General features: G+C 38.0%; 1 protein-coding gene across 1 annotated transcript in view; it reads left to right on the forward strand.

Moving 5' to 3' along the window:
• SLC24A3 (solute carrier family 24 member 3) overlaps positions 1-15,060 on the forward strand; it is a 167,224-nt gene that overhangs the window by 131,185 nt on the left and 20,979 nt on the right. Inside the window, 6 exon segments of the mRNA XM_032219148.1 lie at positions 23-162; positions 2,619-2,720; positions 2,723-2,778; positions 4,275-4,554; positions 8,949-9,115; positions 11,844-11,958. Coding sequence (XP_032075039.1) covers positions 23-162; positions 2,619-2,720; positions 2,723-2,778; positions 4,275-4,554; positions 8,949-9,115; positions 11,844-11,958 — 860 coding nt within the window.

Here is a 15,060-nt window from a genome sequence, read left to right on the forward strand (position 1 = left end):
AATTCCTTTCCTCTTTTTGTAGATTTAATGCCAATCTTCGGCATATGTTTGAACGGAGAACAAAGAATGTAACAAATATGGTGAATGGATTAGCAAATAATACTGAGATGGATGACAGCAGTAATTGTGATGCTACAGTGGTATTACTAAAGAAAGGTTCCAGTAAGTCAACCTGCTTGCTTATAGAACTCTAACATTTAATGAGCTAGAAACTCAGGGTCAATTTAGGCATTATTTTTGATCCAATTGAATTTCATCCATTTTATTTTCCAATCAAATCAATAGCAATGATATGGACCCTCATTTACAAGTCCCAACTCCAAAGCTATTATTTGCTGCACATAGCAACCACTGGGCACAACTGGTTGTGATAAGGTTACTTTCTCTTCTACCCACTCCACTGAACCTAACTGTAATATAAATCAATTTCAAGGAGAGCTCCAAGCAGAGGATAGATGGATGGATGGATGGATGGATGGATGGATGGATGGATGGGGAGAGAGGAGGGGTTGACTAGTTGGTTTTATGAGTACAGTAGAGTAACTCTTTCTCAGCAGATTTTGAAATATTTTACTAGCCTCGGATGTGGTATATATTTTTTTCTATTAACTGTATAAGGTTCTAGTGCTAGTTGAACCAACTGAATTTCCTTTTATAAACTGTTTTAGATGCTTCATATTCTGGCACTGGTTTGTATATCACTATCTCACTGTAAATTAAGCCACATTGAATACAATTTGGAAACTCCTGTATTCCGTTTTTAAATATTCAGCTTTTATATACTATATTTATTTTTTATATAATAAGTGAAGTAAACTGTTTTTCTGTTGTCACTAAGCATTCCTTTAATCATTACTTTAGATGCTCTTTCAGATTTAGCTGAAGAATGAGATAGGAAGATCTTAAATAAAATAAAGCGAAGAGGCAAAATGAGTCCATTCTCATTGTCATTAATAGCCAGTTTTCAAACCTGATGAAGGAAGAAACCAAACTTCACTCGCTCAAAGAGTTAACAAATTACTCAGCTTTTTCTGCTAATAGCGGAAATAACTGAGCATTCCTCCCTTTACCATGTCTACTTTCGCAAGTCTTCTCAGCCTGCCTCTCTCCCTCCCTCTCATTTGCCTACTTGTCCTTAGACAGGCAGTAGAAGTGCTGTATCACTAGCATTTGCATCCTTCAAAGTCAGCTGAAGGAATGATGGGAGTACACAGCTAAAGAGAAATCTCTTGTCAATATTTAAGGGTTTATGTGGAGCCGCAAGTGTTCTTCAGCCCCCTTAGCAGAATCTGGAGGTGGAGTGACACCTATGGGCCAATTCTGGCACAACAATGTTATAAAATAAACTTAGTTTGATGTCTTAGCATTACATCTGAACCAGGTCATTAATTTGTTCAACAAGCCATTATGAAAAATCCTGGTTTAGCAGTATGTATGGACACAATATCTAATCTCAGATTGTGGGGAAGAACATTATACATAAACTTTCCAAAAAAGGAGTAGGCAATTTGTGGGCTAAGACAGTGGCCATGTTCCCCCTTTTTTTAGAAAGTTAATGTTATTAGGTCAAAAGTGGGAAAGTGGGAACTTTTAAGTAAAGGCAAAATGTCTTGGACTCAAGTTCTTTGGCAACAGTATAGAAGTAGTTGGATGTTATCTTTCCCTGAGATGTTTTTCAACTTCCTATTATACATTTCATCTCTTGAATTCCCTGGATTCTTCTCACCCTCCAAGCACAAAACCAGTTCCAACCCTGCTTAGCTTCCAAGACTTCCAGGACACATGACCAAGGGGATGCGGCAGTGATCATAAATGTGAAAAACCAGTAATAAGTTATTTTTCTCAGTGCTATTGTAACTTCAAATGGTCCCTAAACAAATAGTTGTAAGTTGAGGACTACTGTACAAACAAAAATAGAAAAGTATTTCTTAATAGACTTGTATAGGATTCCACTATTAATCACAACAGCACTCCATCTGTTTACATGTACAGCTAAAAACCATTTTAGATTTAGTAAGAAATATTATCTGGAGGACAATGCCCAATTATATTCTACTTTGGAAACTAAGCTGCTGTTTACATTAGGAGTCTGAATGGCTCAAACAATAATATTAAATATTTTGTAATTTGTTACATCTGTAGCTTACCATGTAGCATAAGATATAGATCAGCAGTGTCGAGAGCATAGTGGATTATTATTCTAGTCTGTAAACTGGTTAGGAACAAAAATCTGTAATTTATAAAAATTAACCATCCATATACCTCTGGTACAGTATATATCCATAAATTATCATTTTAAAGTTACCTACAGTTTATTTTTCTGTTATAAATTATATATAAATATCTAGAATTTTGTAGTGTTTATCCGAAAATATATTTGGCCAACATTAGCAGATAGAAAAATATGATAATAGAGGCAAAAGACAGTGGTGAATGGACTCAATACATGTAGATTTTTCAGAATTAATTATTGTATGTTTTTAAAAATTAGGGAGATGCTACTAAAATGTTAAATGGAATTAAGGCCAAAAATATCATATCTTGTAGAACTTTCAGATAAGAAAGATTGATGATGCAAAAGACATTTTCCTTCCAATTCTGTTATTTTTTTTTTAAAGGGAATTTCCACCACAAAGCCTCTGTAATCATGGTGGATGAGTTGCTGTCTGCATATCCACACCAGCTATCCTTTTCAGAGGCTGGACTCCGGATTATGATCACAGTCACTTTCCTCCCAGAACCCGGCTCTCCATGGCCAGTCGCATGTTGATCAATGAGGTATTTACTAGGTTTTATTCAAAAGTTACAAACCACCCTTTCTCTTACTCCAACTATTAACTTTTGCCACCTTTCATCCTGCCCAGAAAGCATTATCATAGCAGGAAGAAAGCAGGAAAGGAATGGTGTCTTCTGCTCATTCCTAATGTTCTCCTGCCTGTGGAGATGACAATTTAACCCAGAAGGCTTCCCTTGTGCCTTGATAACTTCATACTAACAGGAATTTGGTTAGCCAGAATTTGTGGTTCATGTAACACAGTAAAAGCACTACATTCTGAGTCTGCTTGCAGCACTCAGTTATAAGAGGACATAAAGGGGATATTTGGGTCAGCAGGCTGTTAATTCCTGGCAAACCAGAATTTGATATGGTATGTAATAATCTGACTCCTCCCATTCACTTCCAGAATCTTTGTCATTGGGATGGTTTCATTAGCCTTTGGAGCTCTTATAAAAGTTCCGGTTCATATATGGTGGACCTGCCAAAAGGTTAAGGCATTCTGGATAAAAATATGGTGGATTATGCAAAATATCTTTAAAAGAAGAATAAAGTTTATTCCTCAGTTATTCTTACTAGGTATATGTACTGACTTTACAGTGATAGAGACTAACTAGATTCTGCACCTAATAACGGCAGCAAGACTGTTGGTGGCGCAATACTGGAAGAAGGAAGACTTGCCTACAATCCAAGAATGGACATTGAAAGTCACAAACTTAGCCGAGATGGCTAAAATATCGGCATATCTTAAAGATCACTCAAATGAGAGATATAAACGAGACTGGAAAAAATGGATTGACTATATACAAAATAAATACGGGACCAAGAAATTCCAGTTAGCCTATGCTTAAGATCAGAAATAATTTAAATTGTTTAAAGTTAGCTCAGCAAGAAGAAGCTAAGGTCAATGTAGAATGTCATTAATTTCTTTATTTCTTTTTTCTCAATAGATTTTAGACTGTGTTTGTTAAAAATCCATACCGTGTACGGGTTCTGGGAAGTCGGGGGGGAGGAGGGGGGGTTGGGGTGGAGGGTGGATGGAGGGAGGGGTATACATTAGGCTAAATTAGAACTATTTTGACACACAAAAAATTGTACTTTGATGTCTTACTGGTTGAGGAATGATGAAATGTTTGTTTTAAAAGAAATAAAACTTTGAATCGAAAAATCAACCAGCACTAAATCTCTGGTTATTTGCAAACATATTTAAAGCTAAAAGATTAATAATTATTTAAAAATAAAAAATTCTCTGTCTATTCAAGTGTTCTTGAATTCAGCCTTTTATATGCTTCCCATGGAAGGAGTATACAAGGCTTAAGGCATCAATGAAAGTTACATGCGCTTTAAAATCACAATGTTGTGACATCATATTGGCATCAGTCAAATATTTTTGAACAAATAATTTGGTCATTTCGTTTTGCATACCTCTTTATCTTTTCATTTGGTTTATTTGTCTTTTTAAAATGCCTGCAGGTTTCACTTTGTTTTTGTTTTCTTCCAGAGACAAAGATTAATCAACAGCCGAGTGTATACCAATGGAGAATCAGAGATAGCCATCAAGGTCCCTTTCAAACATACCATGGAGAATGGATCAGGGCTCAACAACTCTGCTAAAGGAAGCACGAATGGAACCAGGAGAGATGAGGAGGCTGCTGCGGGTGGCAATGAAACAGAGAATGAAAATGATGACAATGAAAACAATGAGAATGATGAGGAGGAGGAAGATGATGATGATGATGACGACGACGACCAAGGCCCTTACACTCCTTTTGATCCACCATGTAAGAAATTCCTTTGTTTCTACCTATCTTTCCTTAACATTTCAAATCCTTATCTTTCATCATTCCTTAATGATGAAGTACCTAATTTCATCTTTATAATCTTCTAAACTTTCCCTTCCCTTCAATTCTTTTCCCATACAGACAAAATTAATTCAAATTAATTTACTGTTCTTAAATAATTGTATTCTTTGATGCCTTGTAGGAAAAAGGGAAATAATAAATGCCAAATATTATTTTCTATATTCAGGGCTTTGTATGATTTGACAGTTTAAAGTAGTTTTTCCTTTTGGGTTAAGATAAGCAACCCAATGTTTCCCAGAAGTTTCATTTCATTTATTAAATTTATTGGCCGCCCAATCCCGGAGGACTCCAATTTCCACCAACCCTAGCAAGAATGGGATTGTGGATCTTGTTCTAAATGTTTTGTGTATCACCAAGTTGCCTTCTCATCTTTTAGGGGGAAATCTTACAAAATCCTCTTATATTGTTTTATATTATATTTATGTTTTCCACTTCCAAAGAATAACGTTACAGGTCTATGGACTCTTGAAGAAATTTCAGAAATGTTTGTGTTTTTGCTTTAGTTATTAAGCAATTAATATTTGTTGCGCTGAAAGCAAAGTATGAATTAGGAAACATTTCTGTTTTGGCTCTTCCTGATAGGATGCTTTAGAATTAGAGCACTCCCTCTTTTTGAATTGCTGCTGATTGCAAAGCTTTTGTAATGAGTGAGCAATGTTACTGACACGTGCTACCACTAACACTGGAGCGGGGAGGACAGTAAAACTTTCTGACCTTCTGGAAAGCTACTTCTGCACTGAAAGCATCCACGAAATACTTCCTGTTTCTTTGCCTAACTGAGGAAGAATTGAGAATTCTCCGCAGCCAGCTTGCAAAGGGTCTGTGGCCTAGAGAAAGAACCTAGAGAGACTAGAGAACCTTTGAAAAATACTAAAAAAAAGAAATCATTATTTGATTATTTAAAATAAAAGAGGTGAATATTGTGAGATGGAAACTGAAAAGATAATCTCTAATTCCAATTTGGCAGCAATAAACATGCTCATACTTCAAAGCTTGGTCACCTTTTCAATCTAGAGTTTCTAATAAGGAATCAACTGTCTAAGGTGAGGGTTTCCAACCCCTGGGCCATGGCCCATTGCCAGGCCTTCAGCCCTTCAGAACCGGGCCATGTAAGTGGCGGGCGAGTGCATGCATGCACATGCCTATCCCCATTTGTGTGAGTTGTGGGTAAGTGCCTGCATACACGCATGCCTGCCACTTCCACAAATGGGGCTGCACGCATGAGTCCTTGCCCACCGCTCATGCGTAACCATGCCCTCTCTTCCCCCTGCCATTCTGCAAAGCTGGAAAGGTTGGGGAATTCTGGTCTAAGGGCCCCATTACTTGGTTTTACTATTTGCTGATTAATCATTGTGGTTGCTATTGAACTTATTTTACGGATGTTTTAAATTGTTTTAATGCTTTTAATTGTTTTAGAGTATTAGAAGTGTAAGCCACCTAGAATCCCCTGGTTGAGGTGGTAGCTATAGAAATTGAATAAATAAATCTTTGAATTCTTAATTTTATAGATTGGAAGGCCATATTTCCTACAAAAAAAAGGATTTTAAATTGTACTTAAAATGATCTGATCAGGGTCCCTGAATTTAGTACGCCAGCCAGCAGTATTCCATAACCGTGTGAGGTGCAGTGGGACCAAGAATTGTTCCATTGAAATAGAAAATGAATGGAAGGTGCACCAGCACCTGAGTTGAAAGTATCAGTAGGAGCCTTCAGTTTAGGTTGTAAAGTTTGGGACATGCTCCATGTTGCATGATGGAGACCTTGTTGATTTGTGTAAAGTCTGCCTTTTGCCCTAGTTTTATCTCACACTTCACATAAGTTCATTGATCTCTGCTGCTCCGGTAAAGAAATCATCAGGCATAAGACAGATTCCATTCTTGCACTGAAAAAAAGAAAAGAAACACAACAGTATTTAGAGAAGTAAGACTCACTCAAGTAGTTTTTTTGTAAATAGATTGCTGTTATCATAAGGAATTGTAACTTTAATGATTAAAAGGAGAGGGAACAGCTTGTCATTGTCTTCATTATTAGCACTAGGTATTAGAAATTGTAGAATTAAAAGAACTTGTTTGAGTCCCTCTAGCCTTTTCAGGATGGTGTCCTGCTCATTCTTAAGCATTTGTGAAAAAGCATTTGATGGGGTTAAATGCATCCTATTACAGATTGACTATTAGTTTAATGAAAATCACTTTCCCTTCAACTGACAAGACAGGCTTGAAGGGGGAATTATCAAGGTTGTTTTCATTTTATTATTGTATACTTCTTTTGTAATGCATGTATCATTTTGTATACAAAGTTGTCCCTTCATTAGAGTTAAACTAATTCAAATTTATGGGAATTACATTCTGAGTCCCATACTCAGTTACCAATGTTCTTCTTTTAGATGCTTGCTCTTTGATGCCGGCTTGAGGCTATGCTTGGTAAAATACTGGTCCAAGGAAATGTTGGGGAGGAGAATCTCTAGTACAAGCCATATACTCCTAAAAAGTAATATTTCTACACAGCAGCACCAAATTTCTTCTTACGAATGAAGATGAATATAGATGTTCCTCCTTTTCTTTCCTTTTTAACTTATATTCATTCCCTACATGTTACACTGGACAACACTTTTTTCCCAAAAGTTTTGCTTCCTGAAAAACCTTTGATGATAATGATAGATCCCTTCAAATTAAACAAAAATATAACTCCAGAATGACTATCACATAGGAATCTTGAGAAGTAATAAATTAACTTTTAATGACTATAAAGTATTCATGATGCATTTAATGCCTATAATGTATTTAATTGTTTCTGACATGCTGCATGAGTTCAACAGGTCTAAAAGTGTTTTGCTGCTGATTTTCATTTGCACTCAGTGTCCAATCCATCTCACTGCAGCGTCCAACAATAGTCAGCCAGCATTGATGGATTTCAGTTGCCCTGATACTGTTTTTCCATTGTGGCAATGTCTCAGTGAAACCTTTCACCATATTCACACTGATTCCTTGTAGATTTTCAGGAAAGTGAATACAACATGGGCAAATGCATAAAACAAATCTTCAGTGACATGTTGTATTTCATGGCTTTTTAATGCTGCAGGAAGCTTATTAACCAGCTGAATGTAGGTTGATGCTCTGCAGTTGCCATTAACATTCTCAATGACACCCTTAAATACTTTCCAGGATTTTATTTGACCCCACTAACAGATCTTTGGACCACTTGTCATTGATGAAATATCTGATATGTAGACCAACAAGTTTGCCTTCCTTAATTGTGGCATCAGTTATTCTTGGAAATATCTGTCTCAAATAATGAAAACCTTCCTTGTTCATCTCCTTTGTAAAAATTTTCATGAGTCCAAATTTTATGTAAAGCAGAGCCAAAAATATCTTTGTCAGGTCGAAAAGTGGATCATATGCCACATTTTTATGTCCTGGAACTCTAATTTTTTCAGAGTAGCCATTTTTTAAAAATTTAATGTGACTCTCTTGCATGACTGTCCCATCTGCATATGTAACAACATTACTTGATATATCAGAGCTGCATTCCAAGTAGAACCACTACTTTTTATATTTCCACAAATATTCCAGTTGTACTTGGTGTACTGGGTACGCTTTAACAACAGTTCCACATTTTGTATGTTTCTTTCATGTGTCCAACATGAACTAAAGGATGTACATTGCTGTTGTGTAAAAACATAGTTTATATAAAACAACATGTGATAGATTAAATTGCAGGTTATTTTAATGATTAGCAGCAAAAACCCTGTAAAATACATCCAGGAGTGTTCGGGAAGAAAAATCTTTGTTGCCCAGAATTATTTTAAACTGCTGGTCTTTGACTATTATTATAAAGTCTATAAAGATATATCCATCCATCCATCCATCCATCCATCATAGCAATAGCAATAGCTGTTAGACTTATATACCGCTTCATAGGGCTTTCAGCCCTCTCTAAGCGGTTTACAGAGTCAGCATATCGCCCCCACAGTCTGGGTCCTCATTTCACCCACCTCGGAAGGATGGAAGGCTGAGTCAACCTTGAGCCGGTGAGATTAGAACCACTGAACTGCAGATAACAGTCAGCTGAAGTGGCCTGCAGTACTGCACCCTAACCACTGCGCCACCTCGGCTCTTCATCATCTCATGTGTCTCTATCTTTTCTGCAATATATGAAAACTTGCTGACCTGAATTACTCAGATATCTATACTTTTGACTAAGCATATTTTCCACTGCTGTTTTTAGCATAGCTTTGATTATTTATAAAAATGTGGCATAAGAAGTGCAAGTAAAGTTCTTTGATTCTTACAAAATGTATTGATTTATTTTTACAGCTGGCCTAATAGAAATTATCAAGTGGCTCTTCACCTGGCCTCTATCTTTGCTCTTATACTTCACGGTGCCCAACTGTAGCAAACCCCACTGGGAGAAGTGGTTCTTGGTCACTTTTGCTTCCTCTACACTCTGGATTGCAGGCTTTTCCTATATAATGGTCTGGATGGTATGTATTAGGCTTGAGTAAGATAGCGTTAGATTCAGTAGATGCACTGCCTTCTCACAGTAAAATCTACCCTTCGTTTTCAGAACTAATCAGCCAGAAGCTCATAAGGAAAATATTATTATCCTCCCAATAGTTGCCAATAATCAGTGAAATGATGCCAGGAGTGACAAACCCCATAACTCAGGTGTCCTTGTGGCCTCTACTTGATTAATAGTCCTTGCCATCCCTTCATCACAATTGCAAAAAACCAGAAGTATCATTTTCGCGCTCTACATGGGGCAGCCCTTGAAGAGTATTCGGAGACTTCAACTCGTCCAGAACGCAGCCGCGCGAGCGATTGTGGGTGCACCTCAGTACACCCATGTTACACCTATCCTCCGCGAGCTGCACTGGTTACCGATTGGTCTCCGGATACGCTTCAAGGTGCTAGTCGTAACTTATAAAGCCCTTCATGGTATTGGATCTGTGTACTTGAGAGACCGCCTGCTGCCAATTACCTCCCAAAGACCCATTAGATCTCACAGGGTTGGCCTCCTCCGGGTGCCATCTACCAGCCAATGCCACCTGGCTATTACCCGGGGGAGAGCTTTCTCTGTGGCAGCTCCGGCCCTCTGGAATGAACTCCCCGCAGGGATTCGGACCCTCACCTCTCTCCAGGCCTTCCGAAAAGCCATCAAAACCTGGCTTTGCCGGCAGGCCTGGGGGTGATGAGTTCCCTCCCCTCTCGACATGTATGGTTGTGCGACTGTTGTCTACTCTTATTGTTTGTATTTTGTCTTTTTATGTTCCCCTTTTTTTCCCCCTTGAATTGTTCGCCGCCCTGAGTCCTCCCGGAGAAAGGTGGCATACAAATAATAAAATACATACATACAATACATACATTCTGCTATTTTGAGTTAGGGAAAGCACACAACTATGGAGTGTATCTTAAAATAGGCTTGTGGGCATTCCCTTCCCCACAAATCTCAGGAAAAACAAAATTCTGAACTAGTCCATTTGTGTCACCTCCCCCAAATAATTATACCTAGTCTTACAAGACAGGGAAATTTATACAATCAGTCTATCCTAAGTGCATTTGCCAAATCTTTTTGTAAAAATCCACATCCTCTAGCCAATCCTAATAAGGTGCCCAACTCTGAGTGCTTCAAGGCAATCTAAAGAGGTCTCCTTTAAACCAGGAGACATCTTGTGCTCTGGGAAATATTTATCTCACTAAATAAAACATTTTTATTCTCAGCTAGAAATCACAAAAGAAGTTGAGCAAGGATCCATGGGACTAGTTTTAGAGCATATCCTCTAAGGAGACAGTGATTCAAACATCACAGTTGAAATCTAACTATTGCTATTAAACACCATCATACATAGTTGACTATATATGAAAGATGTTACCCAGATAATCTGAATATATCTGATTTTGTCAGCAAAATATTAAAAGTACTACAAACATCTTGATATTCTCAAATAATTTTAGGAAATCAGCCACTTACAAATCAGCCACTTACAACCTGAAACAACTTAGCAGGTCATAAGGTTGTGGGGGCCATATGCACAGGGGAAAAAACCCTCTCATGGCCTGCTTATTTGCACTACATCACTGTAGTACTAATCTTGGTTATGGACTGGTCATTGCCTGTGGTTCCACCACAAAACCGCGCTCGACTAAACCGCGCCCGTCTAAACCGCGTCGCTGATGTCATCAACAGGGCGACAACAGCGCGGAGACAGAAGCATGCTGTAAACCCTAAACCTAAAATTAACCCCTAAACCTAAACCTAACCCCCTAAACCTAATCCTAAACCTAATCCTAACCCTTAACCTAACCCTAAACCTAACCCTAACTCTTAACCTAATCCTAACCCTAACCCTAACCCTAAACCTAACCCTAACTCTTAACCTAATCCTAACCCTTAATCTAACCCTAAAGCTAACCCTAAACCTAACCCTTACCTTAAGTTGAATCGGCTTGCTTTCAAAGCGCTATTTAAAGCGCCCTTCTTTCTCCGCGCTGGCCGTTGTTGCCCTGCTGATGACGTCAGCGACGCGGTTTAATCGGGCGCGGTTTAGTCGAGCGCGGTTTTGACGGGTCACGTTGCCTGCAATGAAGATTATTCTCCTTTCACAAGCCTTGAAGTGGTTTTTAAGCTGTGGTTCTTAAATTCTGTTTTTCCTCCATCTGGCCTCTTCTGTAGTGGTACCCAACCTTTTGGGCACAAAGGACCAGTTCCACAGAAAATGTTTTTCTGTGGACCGGAGAGGATGTGGTTTTACATGATGCCTGCATCCCGCAGATAGGATTTCATTTGTTTGCATGGTCTGATTGCTGGCATGCTGTGGACCTGTGCCAGTCCATGGATTAGAGGTTGAGGAACCCCTACTCTAGCAGTCTGTCTTACCATGTTAGTACCTACAGTTCTTTCAGTATACTGTAGCAGACCAGAGAGTGCGCTCAGTAACAATTGTGGTTGCAAGCTCCCTATTCTAGGTTTCATCCATAATATCACCCAAGCCAGTTGCAGCACAGGCTTCCTGGAATCCAATTAGATCTAATACCTTTTTCAGCCAAAGTGTTCTAATACGTACTACTGCTCCTGCAGAATATAGTTGTAGCCGCATGATTTTCAGTGGGGAAACCTAAAGTGTCTCCATCCACAGAACACCTCGCTGAAAACCAGATGGTATTATCTTTAACAGTGTTTAAGCAACCTGACAATTCATTTTATTTTTCTAGGTCACAGTCATTGGTTTCACTTTGGGTATTCCAGATGTGATAATGGGGATCACATTCCTGGCAGCTGGAACCAGTGTACCAGATTGTATGGCAAGCCTTATTGTGGCAAGACAAGGTATATTTGTAATTCGTTATATATGAATATTACAGCGTTCTTGAAGATATTTAGAAGGCATTCTTTAATTTTGCTTCAGGGTGAAGAAATAACAATGTCTACAATAGAATATATATTCATAATATGGAAAAGAGTGTTCAGATAGGTAGCCAAAAAATAATAATGAAGAGGGATAAGGAAAGTCTCTAAATTTGCATGCCCTCGATTTTCTCTTTCCCATCTCTCTTTGGTTTTTTACCATAAGAATGTTATGATGGATTACCCAGATGACAATTTGAAATATAGGGCCATACCTCTGCCTTTTCTTTTTCCTTTACAATTCCATCCTCCTTTTTCTTTTCATTTTCTTTCTCTCTTTTTTTTTGTAGCCCTCAGAACACTTTCTTATCATAACTGCTGAAAATCACAGCCTCCTCCATTTTACATTTTGGCTCACCTATCCCAATATTAAATGTATTGGCCTAACTTCTAAATTGGAGAGCCCTGGATTTTGTCATCTCTACAACACTATTTGTATTATGCTGGAGACATAATATTCCTGTGATGCAACATATGGCAAAGAATGTGATATTGGTCAACCAAGGCCATGGAAATCACATGACTGCCAAAAAGAATATGTCAGCAGCAAGCACGTCAAGTTTAGCACCCTTCCCACACTGAATTCTAGCCATACAGGATCTAATTCTGTATTTTTAAAACAGAAAATGAGTAGAAAATTGCAACCAAACATGTTGAAGCTGGAACTATGTGACTATCAGACTCCTTAGTGTTACAGTTTTTAAAGGATTTTTTAGGATTTTCCATTGTGGTTAGAATTAAGGTAAATTCTAATCCCAGTGCTGGTTTTGACCATTAGAGCCTTTTATAGCACAGGCCAGGTTAATTGAGGGACTGCCTCTTCCCCACTACATCTCATCCCATATGGTCCAGCAGGTATGCTGTAGGTCCTATCTGCCAAATAGCTACATCTGGCAGGAGCCAGGAGATGGGCCTTTTCTGCTGTGGCACACACTGTGGAACATTATCCTCCCAAAGTGAGATTGGCCCCATCTCTGCCCACCTTCTGGAAGTCCTTCAAAACCTGATTGCATCAACAGGAGGTCACAAGTGAATTGTTATCTGATGTGGTGGCTCCGTTGAACATAACTATAATCTGATGCTTTTTTCTAGCATTTTAATGATACTATTCATTGATTTTTTTAAAAATTGATTTTATGGTTTGATTGTAATGGCTCAGAGTCACAGCCAAAAAGAATATGATAAATAAATAAAAATGTTTGTTTCGGTTTTAGTGTTAAGGTTAAACTTCAGTTTAATATCAGTCAGGGGAAAAGGTAGATTTGAAATGGGGTAAATGTTTTATATTAAAGTTAAATTTAAATTAGGATATTGTACTGGGTATGGTTGAATTAGAGATCAGGGTTATTATTTAAGTTAGTTTTAATGATATTTATAGGTTATATTGTTGGGGTTAGGTTTGTAAATATATATTGTCATGTTGGGGTTAAATCAAAATTATAGTTAATGTTCAGTCAGGATTATAGTAAAATTTAGCTGAGCCACTTAAGGCTGTAATTAAGAGAGGAAAGATTCAAGAAGAAAGACTGAATTTTAAAAATGTGGACATGGGGAAGAGAATTTCTTATTACCCTCTCTCCTAACATGTGTCTTTTCTTTTCTTTTCATTTTCACACATGATTGTGTTCCTCACAGAATGCAACTATCTCAGAGAATATGCTACTGCAAGATAAGAGATGACAATAATTTGTGAAGGGCAGGTTTATAATCCTGATTGCTGATAGTTACCTTTGTGTTTAAGAAGAGACATAACTTTTCAAGACTAGTTTTTTCTCAGCAAATGCTATAGAAGAGTTGCTTTTTTGGAGGGGGGGAATGCTAGACTAAATTAATCCTTTAATCCTTTAGAGTCAACAGCTATTTTCAAATCAAAAGCCACATTGAGAAGTGGGAAGGGGGCAGTAATGGATGGCAACTGGGTTATTAGATTTAATATAGCCTCCCAATCATTGGGCATTGGGTATTGTATAAAATGTAATGCTAAATCAAAACAAACATAAAATAAAACAAGACAGCCTGGACTAAACAACTATTAAAACAAGCAAGACAACTCATCCCTTGCGTACATTAATCCCAGGTCTGGGACCAAAGCCAGGTTTAAAGGCTTTTCAGAGCCCCAGGAGGGAGAGTGCCATCTTGGCCTCAGCATCTGTAGAGGGGTGCTATTCCATAGGGTGGGGGGTGCATCAGAGAAGGCACACTTCCTAGGTTCTGTAAGATGACAACATTTAAAAGATGAGACCTGGACCACATCCACTCTGCCTGAATGTACCAGACAGGCAGAACAATGGGAGAAGTGCAGCCCCTTAGGTAACCAGGTGCTATGCCATGGAGGGCTTTACATGCAATCATTATCATTGATACAGTTATCACTGTCCTTAGGATAAAATAATGGTTGCATTTATTGTTAGTATTCGCTACCAGTGTAATTCAAGTGAAAGTAACTATATCACTATTATTTTCATTTTAAAAATCAACATAGTTATCATTACCAGGTATTATTAAACAATCAATTGTATCAATTATTATTATTGAGCCATGGTGGCACAGTGGTTAGAATGCAGTACTGCAGGATACTTCTGCTGACTCCAGTGACTGCAATTTGACAGTTCGAATCTCACCAGGCTCAAGGTTGACTCAGCCTTCCATCCTTCTGAGGTCAGTAAAATGAGGACCCAGATTGTTGGGGTTAATATGCTGACTCTGTAAACCACTTAGAGAGGGCTGTAAAAGCACTGTGAAGTGGTATATAAGTCTAAGTGCTATTGCTATTATATTTATTAATATTAAAATACATTACAGTAGTTTGGCACATGGTTTCACATCTTTAAATCTGTTCTCTGTGTGTTGTATTTGTATCTTGTTGTCAATGACTCAAAAAGAAAAAAAACAGATTACCTAGAAAACTGGGAATAATCAAATAGACACTACCTCTCTCCGGGAGAAGAAAGGAGAAGAAAGAAAAGAACAGTAGGGTTATAGCCATTGTGTACTCTAAAGTTTGGAGTTTCATATAAAACTTCA

This window comes from Thamnophis elegans, chromosome 6, assembly GCF_009769535.1.
Source record: "Thamnophis elegans isolate rThaEle1 chromosome 6, rThaEle1.pri, whole genome shotgun sequence".
In the NCBI taxonomy this organism is placed as follows: domain Eukaryota; kingdom Metazoa; phylum Chordata; class Lepidosauria; order Squamata; family Colubridae; genus Thamnophis; species Thamnophis elegans.